Genomic DNA, 17019 nt, shown 5'->3' on the forward strand with positions numbered 1-17019 from the left:
CACATGCACTCTCCCAAGAAAAAAAAAAATCTAGCACTACACACCAAGCTGAGCATGTGCAGCCTGACTCCAGTAACTCTGTCCTATTTGGACATGTTATGGGGACAGTCGAAGAAGGGGAGGATCTGTGCATACAGGATCAAACCGTATTTTACACAATGCAGAGGATTAACACCTTAGGTTCCACAGTGAGTATAACAAGCATGATTTACTGCATATACAGACTGATTTTACTGTTGAGGGTTTAGTAACACTTAAAAGAAAATGGACACCGTTTTCCAATTAATATTATAAGTAGATGCACCTTCAGGTTTTCCATTACTCAAAACAATGTAAAAGTACATTCTCAACTCCTAGTATCCTTTTTTTCTGTTATGGCATATAGCAAATTTGTAGTGCATTTGGCGAAGAACACTTGCATTCGTATTATAAGAGAAAATAATTTTTAAGCCATGCATGGCACATGATACAGGAAAAATGGGGAGGGGGGGAGGGTTGGAAAGCTTGGACAGATTATTTGGCCTTGTATGAAAACCTTGTATGAAAACCTTTCTGTACATTCTGGATATATGTCTATAGCCATTATATTATAGCAAACTAAAAACGCTGTCTCAGAGCTGAGATCTATTATTTTATTCTAATATCTTGTGTAGATGGGCAAATGTAGATGGTACATTTAGCTAGCTTTTGAGGTTAGTTTGAGATGTTGAAGATTAGTTCTGAGATCCTTTCTGAGATTTCCTCCACAGGTGCTTTTGATCGTCTAAGCCATGGAAAGTTACTTAAAGCATCTTCTGATGCAAACAAAAGCCCATATGCATTGGGGTTAATACTGCTTTAAGTTTGTAGGAGAGCCACAAACCTGCCATGGAAATATGGTGAAAGCTTTACTTCTGACATGAATAAAAGCGTAAGTTTAAAGAACAGCCAGTGAACCAGGAGGTGGTATACACATCCTTTCATTTTGTTGCCCAGCAGATTTTTTAACTTGCAAGCCAAGATTTTCTGAGGAGGCGATTGGGAGCAAAGTAATAATTTATCTTTTTGTTCACTGCAGTTAGTATTTGGATGAGCAAATCTACACTGGTTTAATTTTGATGCATTACCTTCTGTTCCAGAGATTATTTGGCACCCCCCGAAACACAGCCCTTGTATGAAGTTGTATATTTTAGTGCTGCAAGCATTCTCCGTAAACACCTTAATGCTGTGCCACGGATCGCCCTGCACACAGCTCTGAACAATCCTTCATCTTACCTGAAGGTAGTAAAACAATTTTTGTTTTGTTTTGTCTTTCTTATAAACATACCCCAGCAAGTAGAAGGTTCGTTTTTCATCTTGATGGTGAAAAATGTTCCACATTTGACAATTGCATTTAATTCTTCTTCCTGTTCAGTCTTTGGAAAGTGAAGGAGGAGCCTTAACCAGCACAGCTCCGGATATTTGCATTGCATATAAGCTGCATCTTGAATGTGGACGACTTATTAATCTATATGATTGGTTAGAGGTAAGTAAGTATTGTACCTACATAAACATAATATATTTGGCCAGTTAGTCTTAAGTTTGGAGGTGCTGGTATTGGCACAGATTACACATATACATACAGTTAAATAGCTTATGTTGGTTGGCTTTTCTTCTCCTCTGATGGTTTTTGCATTAGCTTACAAGTCTACAGGAATGCAAAACATGCTGGAAGCAGGTCAAATTAAGTTTAGTTGGTAGTCAACTGCAGGTAAAATATACCCGTCATTTAATTCTGAATGATCGCAGAAGTGTCTTAAACCAACCACAAAAGTCCAAAGCCTGTCGACACAGGCCCCTGGTGATAATTTGGTTGTTGACTTATTTACTCTTAAATATTTAGCTTTTTGTTGCTGGGTGAGTGTGGTAAGCATATGAAATGGTCATGTGCAGTATTTTATATTTATGGGATAAAAGTTTTTTTTTTTTTTTTTATGTAATTTTTTTTTTATTGAACATAAGAAAGAAAAAATATACAGTACTCTGCAAAAGTTTTAGGCAAATGTGAAGAAGTGATGCAGTTCTAAAGGCAAAGGGTAGTCACACCAAATATTGATTTGATTTGGATCTCTCTTTGGTTCATTGACTTTCCATTTTGTTGATAAAGAATAAACTTTTAACACTTCTACTTCTGAGAGCATTCTTAATTTACAGCATTTTCTCTTACGTTTATTGACGCACACAGCTGCTTCTTCTTTATCCATGACAAAACAGGATTTTATAGCCACACCTACAGGAGTAGGACACTATGCAGAAAAAAGATTCACGTGTGCCTTTTAGTGACGGCTTATTTTCAGAGGTCCATTTCACTGCATTTTCTGTTTGATTTGGCAGCTGATTGTGCAGGCAAATGCCATTAGGGTTGGGAGCCTCACTTCCCTGTTATTGAGCTCTCCATCAGGGTGGTTAGTGCCTTCTGGGCATTCCATCAGCAGGTGTCTGTCTCTCAATTCTGTGAAGCGAGGACCTGGTTGTCTGTGCACACTTTACTAACTGTAAAAATAAGTTTCTGTGTTGGCGTCCTCACGTGCTAGTTTTGGCTGCAAGGTATTGCAGGCGGTTGTTTAGAAGTCTCAGGCACCCTTTGGGGTGGTTCGGAGTGTTGCCATTTTGCTCTGGGTTTTTTCTCTCCATTAGTTCTCCTTTTACACTGCTTGTGATTAACTGGAGGCTTACAGCGCAGAGGGGGGTTTTATGCCCAGAAAGGATTGCCTATAGGAGGTGCAGAGTTTTTTTTTTATGTGCCTAGTGTCCTACTCCTGTAGATGGGGCTTTAAAACCCTGTTTTGTCATGGATAAAGAAGCAGCAGCTGTGTACATCAACAAACCGAGAGAAAGGGATTATATGGTGAGTAACAAAAAAAATCCAGTGTTTTTAAAACTTATGTACAGTACTGTATATAATACTCTATATTACTTTTAAGGAGAAGCATACGTTTTTTTATCCTCTACACTTACTGGTGTATACTATACCCTCTTATTGGCGTATATTGAATCAAAAATGGAGAAAGATCTGGGAGTCTTGGTAGATGATAGACTAGGCAATAGCATGCAATGTCAAGCGGCAGCTGCCAAAGCCAGTAGAATATTAGCATGCATAAAGAAAGGGATGTATTCCAGAGATAAGACTATAATCCTTCCACTTTATAAAACTCTGGTCCGACCACATCTGGAGTATTCTGTCCAGTTCTGGTCGCCAGTCCTCAGGAGGGATGTGTTGGAGTTGGAGAGAGTCCAGAGAAGGGCAACTAAACTGATTAGGGGATTGGAGGACCTTAATTAGGAAGAGCGTCTGCAATCGCTTGATTTATTCTCCCTGGAGAAGAGACGCCTCAGGGGGGACATGATAGCAATTTATAAATATCTCAATGGTAATCTTGGCATAGAAAAACAGCTATTCAGTCGAAGGGATTGCAGGAGGACTCGAGGGCATACAATGCGATTAGAGGAGAAGTGTTTTAACATCAGGCAACGTGGGGGGTTCTTTACTGTTAGGGCTACAAGATTGTGGAATTCTCTACCACAAGAGGTGGTTTCTGCGGGAAGTGTGGTGGCTTTCAAAAGACTCTTAGACGTACATCTCAAGGATCAGAACATTCAGGGGTATGTGAGATGATTACAGCCACACACACCTACACAGGTTGAACTGGATGGACTATTGTCTTTATTCAACCTCACCTACTATGTAACCCTTAATTTTTATTGCAAATTTTCTGTTTGTGGAGCCAAAGGATGTGATCTCCTTTACGTGTTTTAGGATGACTTTCCAGCAAAAAGTTATCCTTATATGATATATTCTGTAATTTTAGCTGAATATCCCAAAGCACTGTAAGTTTTCTCGTTGCAAGCACAGGGGAGATCTCTTACTAACAGAGTATAGGGATTTGCCAAAGGCCTGACCTAATCATATAAGACTTGTAAGAGAAAACATTGTTAGAACTGAAGCAGATCTAAGCCCAAAACCAACATTTCTTATCTTACAGATTACCAGTCTGTACATGTAGCAACTAGCAACTTCATTTCTTTTTCTTTTTTCAAGTTTTTTTTTTTTTTGTTTTCTTTTCCTTTTCCTTTATTTTCACCTGGCGATTCACTTCCAGACAGGGATAATACATTTGTCTTTCTGTGTTAGGACAACAGAAACAAGATCATACTAAGAAACTTTGCTTCTCTCTTGGGTTCAGTTCACATATATGCGAATTAGATGCTTTTTTAACCGCATCCAATTCACATAAATAGTGGATCTGACCGGATTTCAGTGGAGCCAGTTCACACATGTGCGGGACGGCCGCAGTGTTGTTTTAAAAAGGGTCCTGTGTGATTTTGGCCCTGGTTCAAGTGCGATTTAAGGTAAAAATTTGCACCTGAACCGGTGAACAGAACCACACAGGACTGCTGCACTGAAGCCACGGCTGCATATTTGTGAAACCAGCCTTATTGTGCATAACATAGATGGGTGTGGTTTTGTAGTCCTCAGAGCACAATGTGACTGATAACAGTCAGTACAAATGGAGAGCAAAGACAAGCCTGCTGATAAAGCAGTACCGTCAACCCTCTTGTACCATATGCAGGCAACATCAGTTCAAAAAGAGGGCCTAGGCACCTGCAGGAGGGCCGGCTGTATTGCCTTATTGCAGACACCGATCCTCTTGTGCCTCCCCATACACTGCTGCCGGTGTTCTGAAAATCCAAACTCGCAAAATGTCCAACCACTTACCTTCTGGTGACTTTCCAGCAGCAATTGGAGATTTCGACAAGTTGGCTGTTTTCACAGAACACCGGCAGCGATATAATGGTGGACATTGTTAGTCGGCCCACTAGTAACCAATAATGTGGTGGCGACAACTTTTTTCCTCCTTACCTGGTGTTCTGTCAAAACAGCCAACTCATCGTGTACCATAGTGTATACGCTGCCGGTGTTGCTGGAGAGTCGCCGGAGGTGACATGGCTGTAGATTTTGGCTAGTTGGAGTTTTCGGCAAAACCCTGGCTTACAGTTATGCTCATAAGTTTACATACCCTGGCAGAATTTATTATTTCTTGGCCATCTCTTGGCCATCAACATGGTTGATTGATAATAAATGGCTTCAGCCAAACACCAACCATGAGTGAAAGAAAATGTTTTGTGTTATCATTCATATTCCCTGAAAAATGGCCAAGAATTCATAAATTCTGACAGGGTATGTAAACTTATGAGCACAACTGTATACTCTTCTTTGTCTTTCCAGCTGTGCTGCAGGGGGATCAGTATTTTTATATTGTCCCCTCCTCCCTGGTGTCCGGACCCGTGTGCCTCCCTTTCACATGCTGTTCGCCCCCCCCCCCCAAAAGCATGCTGTTGCATGTGTATCCCCATAGGCACTGGCTCTGCTGCTAAAGGGAGTAGCGGTTGGTGTTCAGCTTCTCTTTTGTGAACTGTATTGCGTAAGCTTGTACAAAATCCTGCCAGCATGGTGAGCAAGCTGTCACAGAGTTCCCTGTTCACTTTTTTTAAGAAATTGTTATGATTAGCGGCTTGTCAGCCACTGATCATAGCCTTTTTTCAATCAGGACAGTCAGGAGGACTGTTTTGATATAAGTTCAATATCGCTAAAGTGACCATGAGTTTGTAGCAGATTGGGAAATGCAGCTCAAGTAAAGCTTGGCTATACAATAGTGGAACTTTGTTCCAAATATTTAGTCCTAAAAACATTCATTTGATTTTCTAATCGTTAATGAGGTCAAATTAATGTCTTGTTTTTTACCACAGTGACGAGGGGAAATTTTGGCGAATAAACAAATTTACAAAAGCTTTTCGTTGGTTTTGTTCCAAAAATCTAATTTCTCTTACGTCCTCCGACAGTGGCCGCCCACTCATACAGTCTTCACCAATGGGGGTATTGACTTCCTCTCCTTAGGAGTAGCTAGGCAAAAGACTTGTTAAAACAAAAGCATTTACATAGACTCACCCATGGGGGCTGTCCCACTGGTCCAATACCCCCCTGCAATAGCCATCCCAACTCAGTTTGTCTTCTGCCTAGTTCAGGAGTAGATAGGCTTCCCTGTGCTGGGGCTACAGTCTCAGCCTTTCTTCTTCTATTTTATGATTTTATTTTCTGAGAATGTCATTTTTTCTTTGCTTTACTAGCTGTTTATTTTGTCAGCTTTTAGTTAGTCGGATCTTCGGATGAGGACGGCGTTTGCGGAGCTGGGAATCGGACTGGTCGTCCTGGTTCTCCAGGACAGAGGATCAGATGGAATCCCAGCCCGCCATCGAGCGTTTAGCAGGCTATGTGTTCGCCCTGGCCTCGCAAACGACCCATCCCTGTCCTCAGGGATGCAGCCTGTGAGGTGGCTACCTCACCGGACACATCCACGGTTCGTCCGTGCACTACTGGTGTCCTGCGTTTTTGGCTGGCGGCACTCCCCTGCCATCTGAGGGTGGGTGGTTTTCCATTTGATATGAGGCACCCCACGCCATCGGGTACAGGTAAGTACACTCTGTGTGGGGCCTCTGTCTGGGGTCGGAAGTCCTGTGTGTCTGTGGTGTCCCCTATGTCTGTGCGTTTTGGGCTCCCTGATCCCGGTCCCTGCGGGGGTTTTTTCTATCACAGCCAGCGCTGTGTGAGGTTTTCGGGGGATCCTGTGTCACTTAAGGTGCTTGGAGGTACAGACACGTGCGGTGACCGCTGCAGGGTTAAAAACCGCTGGTCCGCCATTTTAGGTGTGGGCAGCATGTCTGGCTTCACTATGGGCGCTTATACAGCATTGTATGTAGTGTATTTTGGCGCCTTGCGGCGCCATCTTGTGTATGGCAGACGATCGTTCCGAGCACATGTCGGCGGCCATTTTTCCGAAGCCTCCCATTACTTTACATAGGCATCCATGTTTCCATAGCCTGCAGCCTCAGTTCAGTCTCTGCGTTGACATCACTTCCTTCCTTTTTACTCAGGAGCGACCGACGGCGCTGGTAACACACTTGTGGGGCTCTGTTCTGCTGTCCTTCTTTTTCCTCCCTTGTGCAATATTCCTGGCTTCAGTTTGTCCCTGCAGGAGGTCTATGTTCCACAGTCATTATAGCGGTGTGCTGCGGGGTCCGCGGCGCGCTTAAAGGGCCAGTACCTTAAAAAAAAAAAACTTTTTGTGCTATGGAATCCCAGGACAGCAAATTCCCTCCAGCCTTGGTGGGGGGATTCAAGTTCCTCTGAATCCTCTACTCTGACTAATTTGGCTGCTGTTGTGGCGTCTTTGGTGTCCAAAATGGATGTGCTGATGACTGAACGTGCTGCTAGAAAAAGGCCTAGGATTTCTTTTTCTTCTGATTCTGAATGTGACACGGTTGCTGTAGGTAGCGTGCCCCTTTCAGGGTCTCGCTCTTCTCAGGACCCGCAAGAGTCTGAGGGGGAGGCGGAGGTTACAGGGGTGGATGATTTCCCCCCCTGGGACGCCCGAGGAACGCGCAACTATGGACGCGCTGATTTCTGCCATTAAAGAAACACTACATTTAGAGGATGAGCCCAATCCTCCGGGCATTGTGTCCTCTTTTGGTACACACAGGACCCGCAAGACGGCGCAGGTTTTTCCTTGCCCCACTGAGTTTCACCACACTACGAATGAGCAATGGCGCAATTTGAAACGCACCTTCACGGTGCCTAAAAGGTTTCAACTTCTCTACCCTTTTGCGTCTACTACGGTTGCATGCTGGTGTGTGGTTCCTCAAGTGGATCACACTGTAGCCAGGTTGAACAAGGCTACTCTGGTTCCCACCGAAGATTTTCCGGTATTTAGGGATCCTACGGATAGGAGGCTGGAATCTCTTGCCCGCCATACCTACATGGTGGCGGGTTCCATGCTGAAACCTATTTTCGCCTCTGTCATTGCGGCTCAGGCTGTGGCGGATTGGACCAAGGTGCTGAGACGCACTCTCGTGACTGATTCTGCTCCCCCCACTACTGTGGAGATGGTGGGCCAGATTTATCAAGGGGTCATGTATTTGTGCGATGCGGCCTTGAATGAGGCCCCATTAGCTGCGCGCCTGTCCAGTGTCGCGGTGCTTAACCGTCGACTGATATGGTTGAAAAGCTGGTCGGCTGACCAGAAATCCAGAAAGACGGTGGCGGATATTCCCTATGCGGGGTCTCGCCTTTTTGGAGACTCCCTGGATAAACTGGTTAAAGGTGTCACTGGGGGCAAGAGCACTCTGCTGCCCCAGAATCCTAAGGGCAAGTACTTCCGCGGCAAGCGGGGTCCCGCCTTTTAAACCTAATCAGGGGTCCTTTCGTGCCTTCAAGGCGCAGTACAAGGGAAAACCCTTCAAGGGCCAGGGTGGCCAGAAGAAGACCTGGGCCGGCAAACAAACGTCCGGCCAAGCGGGTGCGGCGGGTCAGTCCGCCTCTGCCTGAAGGGGCGCCCTCACCCATTTCATGGGTGGGGGGACGTTTGCGCTGTTTCCTCCAACCTTGGCTGCTCCGAATTCCGGACAGGTGGGTTCAGGAAATCATTCGATCAGGGTACAAGATCGAATTTCTTTCACGGCTGGCGGACAGATTCTTTCCCTCACATCTTCATTTGACCCCAGGGCGGTTACAAGACCTGCATCAAGCGGTACAGGATCTCCTTGCCCAGGGGGTAAGCGTCCCGGTGCCTCATCGGGACAGATTTCGGGGTTTTTTACTCAAATCTGTTCACTGTGCCCAGAAAGGAGGGCAAGGTACGTCCGATTCTGGACTTAAAAGCTCTGAACCGCTTCGTTCACGTTCGGAAATTCCGCATGGAATCACTCCGCTCGGTGGTGGCCTCCCTGAGTATAGGAGAAATTCTAGCCTCTATCGATCTGAAGGATGCGTATCTACACATCCCCATTTTCGAGGGTCATCAGAGGTACCTCCGATTCGCCATCGCGGAGGATCATTATCAGTTTGTGGCGTTGCCTTTCAGTCTCGCTTAGGCTCCACGGGTCTTTACCAAGGTGTTGGCGCCAGTTCTGGGCCTGTTGCGGGCAGAGGGCATTGCGGTCTAGGGATATCTGGACGATCTCCTGTTAAGATCGAGTGCCAGTCAGAGCCTGTTGCGCGATCTGTCCACTACGGTCCAGACGCTCCAGGAGTTCGGTTGGACCATCAATGTTCAGAAGTGGACCTTGTCTCCTTCGGTTCGTCTCCCTTATTTGGGAATGGTCCTGGACTCTGCTCAAGCAAAGGTGTTTTTGCCGGAGGACAAGCTCCGGACCCTGCAGTCCGAGGTCAGGTCCCTCCGGGACAACGAATCCTCGTCACTCAGGACCTGTATGCAGTCCCTGGGGTTGATGGTGTCAGCCTTCGAGGCGATACCATTTGCACAGTTTCAAATGCCATCTCTCCAAGCGGAGATCCTGGCCAGGTGGAACAGACTGCCTCAGTCCTTGGACCTGAGAGTGTCTCTGAGTCGCCACACCAGAATGGATCTCTTGTGGTGGCTTCAGTCCCCAGCTGTTTCGGGAGGAAAATCCTTCCGGCCGTTACTATGGACGGTGATTACCATGGATGCCAGCCTGTCGGGCTGGAGTGGCGTCCTGGGCAACCTGTCTGCCCAGGGCACTTGGTCAGAGGAGGAATCCTCCCTTCCGATAAAAATATTGGAATTGAGAGCGATCAGACTGTGCCTGCTCCACTGGTCGGATCGTCTTCAGGGCTGTCCTGTACGGGTGCAGACGGACAATGCCACTGCAGTGGCGTACATCAACCACCAAGGGGGCACCAGGAGTGCCTGGGCGGCCCGGGAGGTGACCAGTATTCTGTCTTGGGCTGAGACTGAGACTCATGTCCCGGCGATATCGGCAGTTCACATTCCGGGTGTGGAGAATTGGCAGGCCAATTATCTGAGCCGCCAGACCCTGGACCAGGGGAAATGGTCCCTGCACCCGGAGGTGTTCCAAATGCTGTATGCGAAGTGGGGATCCCTGGATGTGAATTTTTTGCGTCTCGGCTAAACCACAAGGTGGAAAGGTTCGTGGCAAGAACGCGCGATCCTCTGGCAGACGCCTCGGATGCGCTGGTGGTGCCTTGCATCAGTATCGTCTGATTTATGCCTTTCCTCCGATTCAGTTGTCCAGGTTCCTTCACAGGTTGGCCTCGGAACCAACATTGGTGATTCTGGTGACGCCGGACTGGCCACGCCGGTCCTGGTACACGGACATTGTTCACCTGGCCGTCGAGCCTCCGTGGCAGCTGCCAATGTGGGAAGATCTACTGTCTCAGGGACCGATCTTCCATCCTGCTTTACAGTCGCTGGCTTTAACGGCATGGCTGTTGAAAGCCAAGTCCTGAGAGACGGGTCTCTCTTCAGAGGTCATTCCTACCTTAATCAAGGCTTGAAAAGCCTCGTCTGGTAAGATTTATTACCGGACATGGAAAGCTTATTTTGCCTGGTGTGAGTCCAGGGGTTTTTCTCCTCGTTCATACTCGGTGACGAGAGTGTTGGCTTTCCTCCAGTCTGGTGTGGACCAGCGCCTTGCGTTGTCCACGATTAAGGGCCAGGTGTCTGCACTGGCTATTCTTTTCCAGCGCCCTGTGGCGTCTCATTCCTTGATTCGCACCTTCATTCAAGGTGTGCGTCACTTGGCCCCTCCTCGACGGGAGCCCTTACCTCCATGGGACTTGAACTTGGTTCTGTCCGTGTTACAAAGACAAGAGAACGGTCGCCCAGGCGGGACTTTATATGAGGTTGCCACAATAGTCATGAAGAATCAAAGAGTAAAATTTATTAGTAGAGTAAAAGCATACAATTGATATAAATGTATAGCCATAAGTATAGTTACAAAACATGTACAGCATGTAAAAAACAATTGACAAAATAGCAGCAAATTGCGCATGATGACAGCATTGCAGCATCCGTGTAGCATAGTATTGGGTATATCTGTATTGAAAACTCTACGCGTTTCGTGGGTCTAATATGCCCACTCATCAGGAGTATATAAGTAGATCTGTCTAAAAGTAAATAATAAAAAATAAAATATCAATATTTGCTGTGCGTTTATATTGGCCAACAACTGTGAAGTTTCAACAAATGTATGACCCAAGTGGGGAAACAACACTTACATTGGGCCAAATCAGATTGAGAAATGCTGCCATGAGGTGGGGTGCCAACGTCTGATCCGGGAGCTGAAGAGACAAGAGTACCCACAAGAAAATGGGGAGCCGGGCAAGGAAACACGAGTGATGGAAAATGTGATATGACACTGGCTGAAAAATGCAAGAAATAGTATATCAAAGTATTAGAATATGGGCTGTATCACATAGTGAAACATGAAAGTATTCAATGTACAAGGTATGTTCCAGCAGAAACAGTGTCAGCATTAGAGAAGGAAAAAAAAAACGAAAGAAAGCACCGAAGAAAAATGCAGATCCCCAAAAAAAGTGCTGATCACAGTGTAACCAATGACCAGGAATAGTGATGAGAAAGCTGTGATAAATAAAATAAAGTGAGGAAGATGAGCTCATATGGTTTCATAACACTGGTTGAGTAAGCATAGTATCTCAGGATATTGAAAGTACAAAAAAGTATCAATATAATAAATAAAGATGATACAAATAAAAATATATAGTAAAATTGAGACAGGTGTAGGAACCATAGAGTAATGAGCTCACAGGGTGGTGCCTGTTCTAAGGACAGCAATGCTGGGAGTAGTGAGAGACTGAAAGAGTGAAGTGTCTAAAAGAATGGGAGGTGGAGATGGTGAAGGAAGTGGTGGGAATTAGACAAGGTGTGTAATTATGTCCACATAGTAAACCCATTGGAGAGAGAAAATGTAGGATATCAGTGCATGAAAGGACAGAAGTGCATAAAAGTTGAGTTCCTCACCCGAATATCCACATAGGTTGCACGTAGATCTTGTCCCTAGCGCCATGTGTATGGTAGGACAAACCAAACTTGTTCGTCAACATGGAAAAAGCCAGCACAAGCTGGCAACCATGACCATAGATGTTACAACCATAACTAGCACATGTAGACGCTGCAATTGCAGCGGTGCATGTGACCAGCAGGAACATGACGCCGATATATAGGTGGCTCCACCCTAGAGGGGAGGAGACAGCAGGGGAGGAAACCCTCCCCATAATATATCGCAGCTCCCGGAGCAGATCTGCACCTACCACCAGGGGGAAGCGCATAAGCCATTAAAATGCAGGTGCCGAAGTGTACCTGCAAAAACGCATGGTAAAATAAATAATAAATGCAATGTGTACAATGCTTACATGAATTGATGCTGTGATGTTACATCGGTTAGACTAAAGCAATGCGAGACCAAAGGCGGGCAATGGGTGTCTTCCACCCGGGAAATACTGGTAAAAGAAAACTGGTCTAGCACTTGCAATTGTGTGCATCTCCATCCCTAAAATTTTGTAAAGACAAGAGAACGGTCGCCCAGGCGGGACTTTATATGAGGTTGCCACAATAGTCATGAAGAATCAAAGAGTAAAATTTATTAGTAGAGTAAAAGCATACAATTGATATAAATGTATAGCCATAAGTATAGTTACAAAACATGTACAGCATGTAAAAAACAATTGACAAAATAGCAGCAAATTGCGCATGATGACAGAATTGCAGCATCCGTGTAGCATAGTATTGGGTATATCTGTATTGAAAACTCTACGCGTTTCGTGGGTCTAATATGCCCACTCATCAGGAGTATATAAGTAGATCTGTCTAAAAGTAAATAATAAAAAATAAAATATCAATATTTGCTGTGCGTTTATATTGGCCAACAACTGTGAAGTTTCAACAAATGTATGACCCAAGTGGGGAAACAACACTTACATTGGGCCAAATCAGATTGAGAAATGCTGCCATGAGGTGGGGTGCCAACGTCTGATCCGGGAGCTGAAGAGACAAGAGTACCCACAAGAAAATGGGGAGCCGTACATGTTTTGTAACTATACTTATGGCTATACATTTATATCAATTGTATGCTTTTACTCTACTAATAAATTTTACTCTTTGATTCTTCATGACTATTGTGGCAACCTCATATAAAGTCCCGCCTGGGCGACCGTTCTCTTGTCTTTACAAAATTTTAGGGATGGAGATGCACACAATTGCAAGTGCTAGACCAGTTTTCTTTTACCAGTATTTCCCGGGGGGAAGACACCCATTGCCCGCCTTTGGTCTCGCATTGCTTTAGTCTAACCGATGTAACATCACAGCATCAATTCATGTAAGCATTGTACACATTGCATTTATTATTTATTTTACCATGCGTTTTTGCAGGTACACTTCGGCACCTGCATTTTAATGGCTTATGCGCTTCCCCCTGGTGGTAGGTGCAGATCTGCTCCGGGAGCTGCGATATATTATGGGGAGGGTTTCCTCCCCTGCTGTCTCCTCCCCTCTAGGGTGGAGCCACCTATATATCGGCGTCATGTTCCTGCTGGTCACATGCACCGCTGCAATTGCAGCTTCTACATGTGCTAGTTATGGTTGTAACATCTATGGTCATGGTTGCCAGCTTGTGCTGGCTTTTTCCATGTTGACGAACAAGTTTGGTTTGTCCTACCATACACATGGCGCTAGGGACAAGATCTACGTGCAACCTATGTGGATATTCGGGTGAGGAACTCAACTTTTATGCACTTCTGTCCTTTCATGCACTGATATCCTACATTTTCTCTCTCCAATGGGTTTACTATGTGGACATAATTACACACCTTGTCTAATTCCCACCACTTCCTTCACCATCTCCACCTCCCATTCTTTTAGACACTTCACTCTTTCAGTCTCTCACTACTCCCAGCATTGCTGTCCTTAGAACAGGCACCACCCTGTGAGCTCATTACTCTATGGTTCCTACACCTGTCTCAATTTTACTATATATTTTTATTTGTATCATCTTTATTTATTATATTGATACTTTTTTGTACTTTCAATATCCTGAGATACTATGCTTACTCAACCAGTGTTATGAAACCATATGAGCTCATCTTCCTCACTTTATTTTATTTATCACAGCTTTCTCATCACTATTCCTGGTCATTGGTTACACTGTGATCAGCACTTTTTTTGGGGATCTGCATTTTTCTTCGGTGCTTTCTTTCGTTTTTTTTTTTTTTCCTTCTCTAATGTTGACACTGTTTCTGCTGGAACATACCTTGTACATTGAATACTTTCATGTTTCACTATGTGATACAGCCCATATTCTAATACTTTGATATACTATTTCTTGCATTTTTCAGCCAGTGTCATATCACATTTTCCATCACTCGTGTTTCCTTGCCCGGCTCCCCATTTTCTTGTGGGTACTCTTGTCTCTTCAGCTCCCGGATCAGACGTTGGCACCCCACCTCATGGCAGCATTTCTCAATCTGATTTGGCCCAATGTAAGTGTTGTTTCCCCACTTGGGTCATACATTTGTTGAAACTTCACAGTTGTTGGCCAATATAAACGCACAGCAAATATTGATATTTTATTTTTTATTATTTACTTTTAGACAGATCTACTTATATACTCCTGATGAGTGGGCATATTAGACCCACGAAACGCGTAGAGTTTTCAATACAGATATACCCAATACTATGCTACACGGATGCTGCAATGCTGTCATCATGCGCAATTTGCTGCTATTTTGTCAATTGTTTTTTACATGCTGTACATGTTTTGTAACTATACTTATGGCTATACATTTATATCAATTGTATGCTTTTACTCTACCAATAAATTTTACTCTTTGATTCTTCATGACTATTGTGGCAACCTCATATAAAGTCCCGCCTGGGCGACCGTTCTCTTGTCTTTACAAAATTTTAGGGATGGAGATGCACACAATTGCAAGTGCTAGACCAGTTTTCTTTTACCAGTATTTCCCGGGTGGAAGACACCCATTGCCCGCCTTTGGTCTCGCATTGCTTTAGTCTAACCGATGTAACATCACAGCATCAATTCATGTAAGCATTGTACACATTGCATTTATTATTTATTTTACCATGCGTTTTTGCAGGTACACTTCGGCACCTGCATTTTAATGGCTTATGCGCTTCCCCCTGGTGGTAGGTGCAGATCTGCTCCGGGAGCTGCGATATATTATGGGGAGGGTTTCCTCCCCTGCTGTCTCCTCCCCTCTAGGGTGGAGCCACCTATATATCGGCGTCATGTTCCTGCTGGTCACATGCACCGCTGCAATTGCAGCGTCTACATGTGCTAGTTATGGTTGTAACATCTATGGTCATGGTTGCCAGCTTGTGCTGGCTTTTTCCATGTTGACGAACAAGTTTGGTTTGTCCTACCATACACGTGGCGCTAGGGACAAGATCTACGTGCAACCTATGTGGATATTCGGGTGAGGAACTCAACTTTTATGCACTTCTGTCCTTTCATGCACTGATATCCTACATTTTCTCTCTCCAATGGGTTTACTATGTGGACATAATTACACACCTTGTCTAATTCCCACCACTTCCTTCACCATCTCCACCTCCCATTCTTTTAGACACTTCACTCTTTCAGTCTCTCACTACTCCCAGCATTGCTGTCCTTAGAACAGGCACCACCCTGTGAGCTCATTACTCTATGGTTCCTACACCTGTCTCAATTTTACTATATATTTTTATTTGTATCATCTTTATTTATTATATTGATACTTTTTTGTACTTTCAATATCCTGAGATACTATGCTTACTCAACCAGTGTTATGAAACCATATGAGCTCATCTTCCTCACTTTATTTTATTTATCACAGCTTTCTCATCACTATTCCTGGTCATTGGTTACACTGTGATCAGCACTTTTTTTGGGGATCTGCATTTTTCTTCGGTGCTTTCTTTCGTTTTTTTTTTTTTCCTTCTCTAATGTTGACACTGTTTCTGCTGGAACATACCTTGTACATTGAATACTTTCATGTTTCACTATGTGATACAGCCCATATTCTAATACTTTGATATACTATTTCTTGCATTTTTCAGCCAGTGTCATATCACATTTTCCATCACTCGTGTTTCCTTGCCCGGCTCCCCATTTTCTTGTGGGTACTCTTGTCTCTTCAGCTCCCGGATCAGACGTTGGCACCCCACCTCATGGCAGCATTTCTCAATCTGATTTGGCCCAATGTAAGTGTTGTTTCCCCACTTGGGTCATACATTTGTTGAAACTTCACAGTTGTTGGCCAATATAAACGCACAGCAAATATTGATATTTTATTTTTTATTATTTACTTTTAGACAGATCTACTTATATACTCCTGATGAGTGGGCATATTAGACCCACGAAACGCGTAGAGTTTTCAATACAGATATACCCAATACTATGCTACACGGATGCTGCAATGCTGTCATCATGCGCAATTTGCTGCTATTTTGTCAATTGTTTTTTACATGCTGTACATGTTTTGTAACTATACTTATGGCTATACATTTATATCAATTGTATGCTTTTACTCTACTAATAAATTTTACTCTTTGATTCTTCATGACTATTGTGGCAACCTCATATAAAGTCCCGCCTGGGCGACCGTTCTCTTGTCTTTACAAAATTTTAGGGATGGAGATGCACACAATTGCAAGTGCTAGACCAGTTTTCTTTTTGTCCGTGTTACAACGTTCCCGGTTTGAAAACATCAGGGAAATTTCGTTACCTCTGCTGTCCAAAAAGGTTGCCTTTCTGGTAGCGATCACTTCTGCTCGCAGTGTGTCGGAGTTGGCGGCATTGTCTTGCCGCTCCCCTTACCTGGCGGTTCATAGGGATAAGGTGGTCTTGCGACCTAACCCGTCCTTTCTTCCAAAGGTGGGTGGTTTCAGACTTTCACCTCAATGAGGACATTGTTTTACCTTCGCTCTGTGCGAATCCTAAGCATCCTAAGGAGGTTGCCTTGCATTCTTTGGATGTTGTCAGGGCGATCAGGGTTTACCTGTCGTCGACTGAATCCTTTTGAAAATTGGATTCTCTCTTTTTCCTTCCTGAGGGACCTCGGAAGGGTATGGCTGCGTCTGCGGCGACCATTGCAAAATGGATCAGACAGACAATCGTACAGGCCTATTCGTTGAAGGAATGGGTACCACC

At 44.4% G+C, this 17019-nt stretch overlaps 1 protein-coding gene across 1 annotated transcript in view; it reads left to right on the forward strand.

The window, feature by feature from the left end:
• ORC3 (origin recognition complex subunit 3) overlaps window positions 1–17019 on the forward strand; it is a 248159-nt gene that overhangs the window by 206347 nt on the left and 24793 nt on the right. Inside the window, exons 17-18 of the mRNA XM_082252390.1 lie at window positions 1119–1260; window positions 1394–1504. Coding sequence (XP_082108516.1) covers window positions 1119–1260; window positions 1394–1504 — 253 coding nt within the window. The remainder of the gene's footprint in view (window positions 1–1118; window positions 1261–1393; window positions 1505–17019) is intronic.

The sequence above is a fragment of the Pelophylax lessonae genome (genome assembly GCF_965119305.1).
Source record: "Pelophylax lessonae genome assembly, chromosome: 3".
Taxonomy (NCBI): Eukaryota; Metazoa; Chordata; class Amphibia; order Anura; family Ranidae; genus Pelophylax; species Pelophylax lessonae.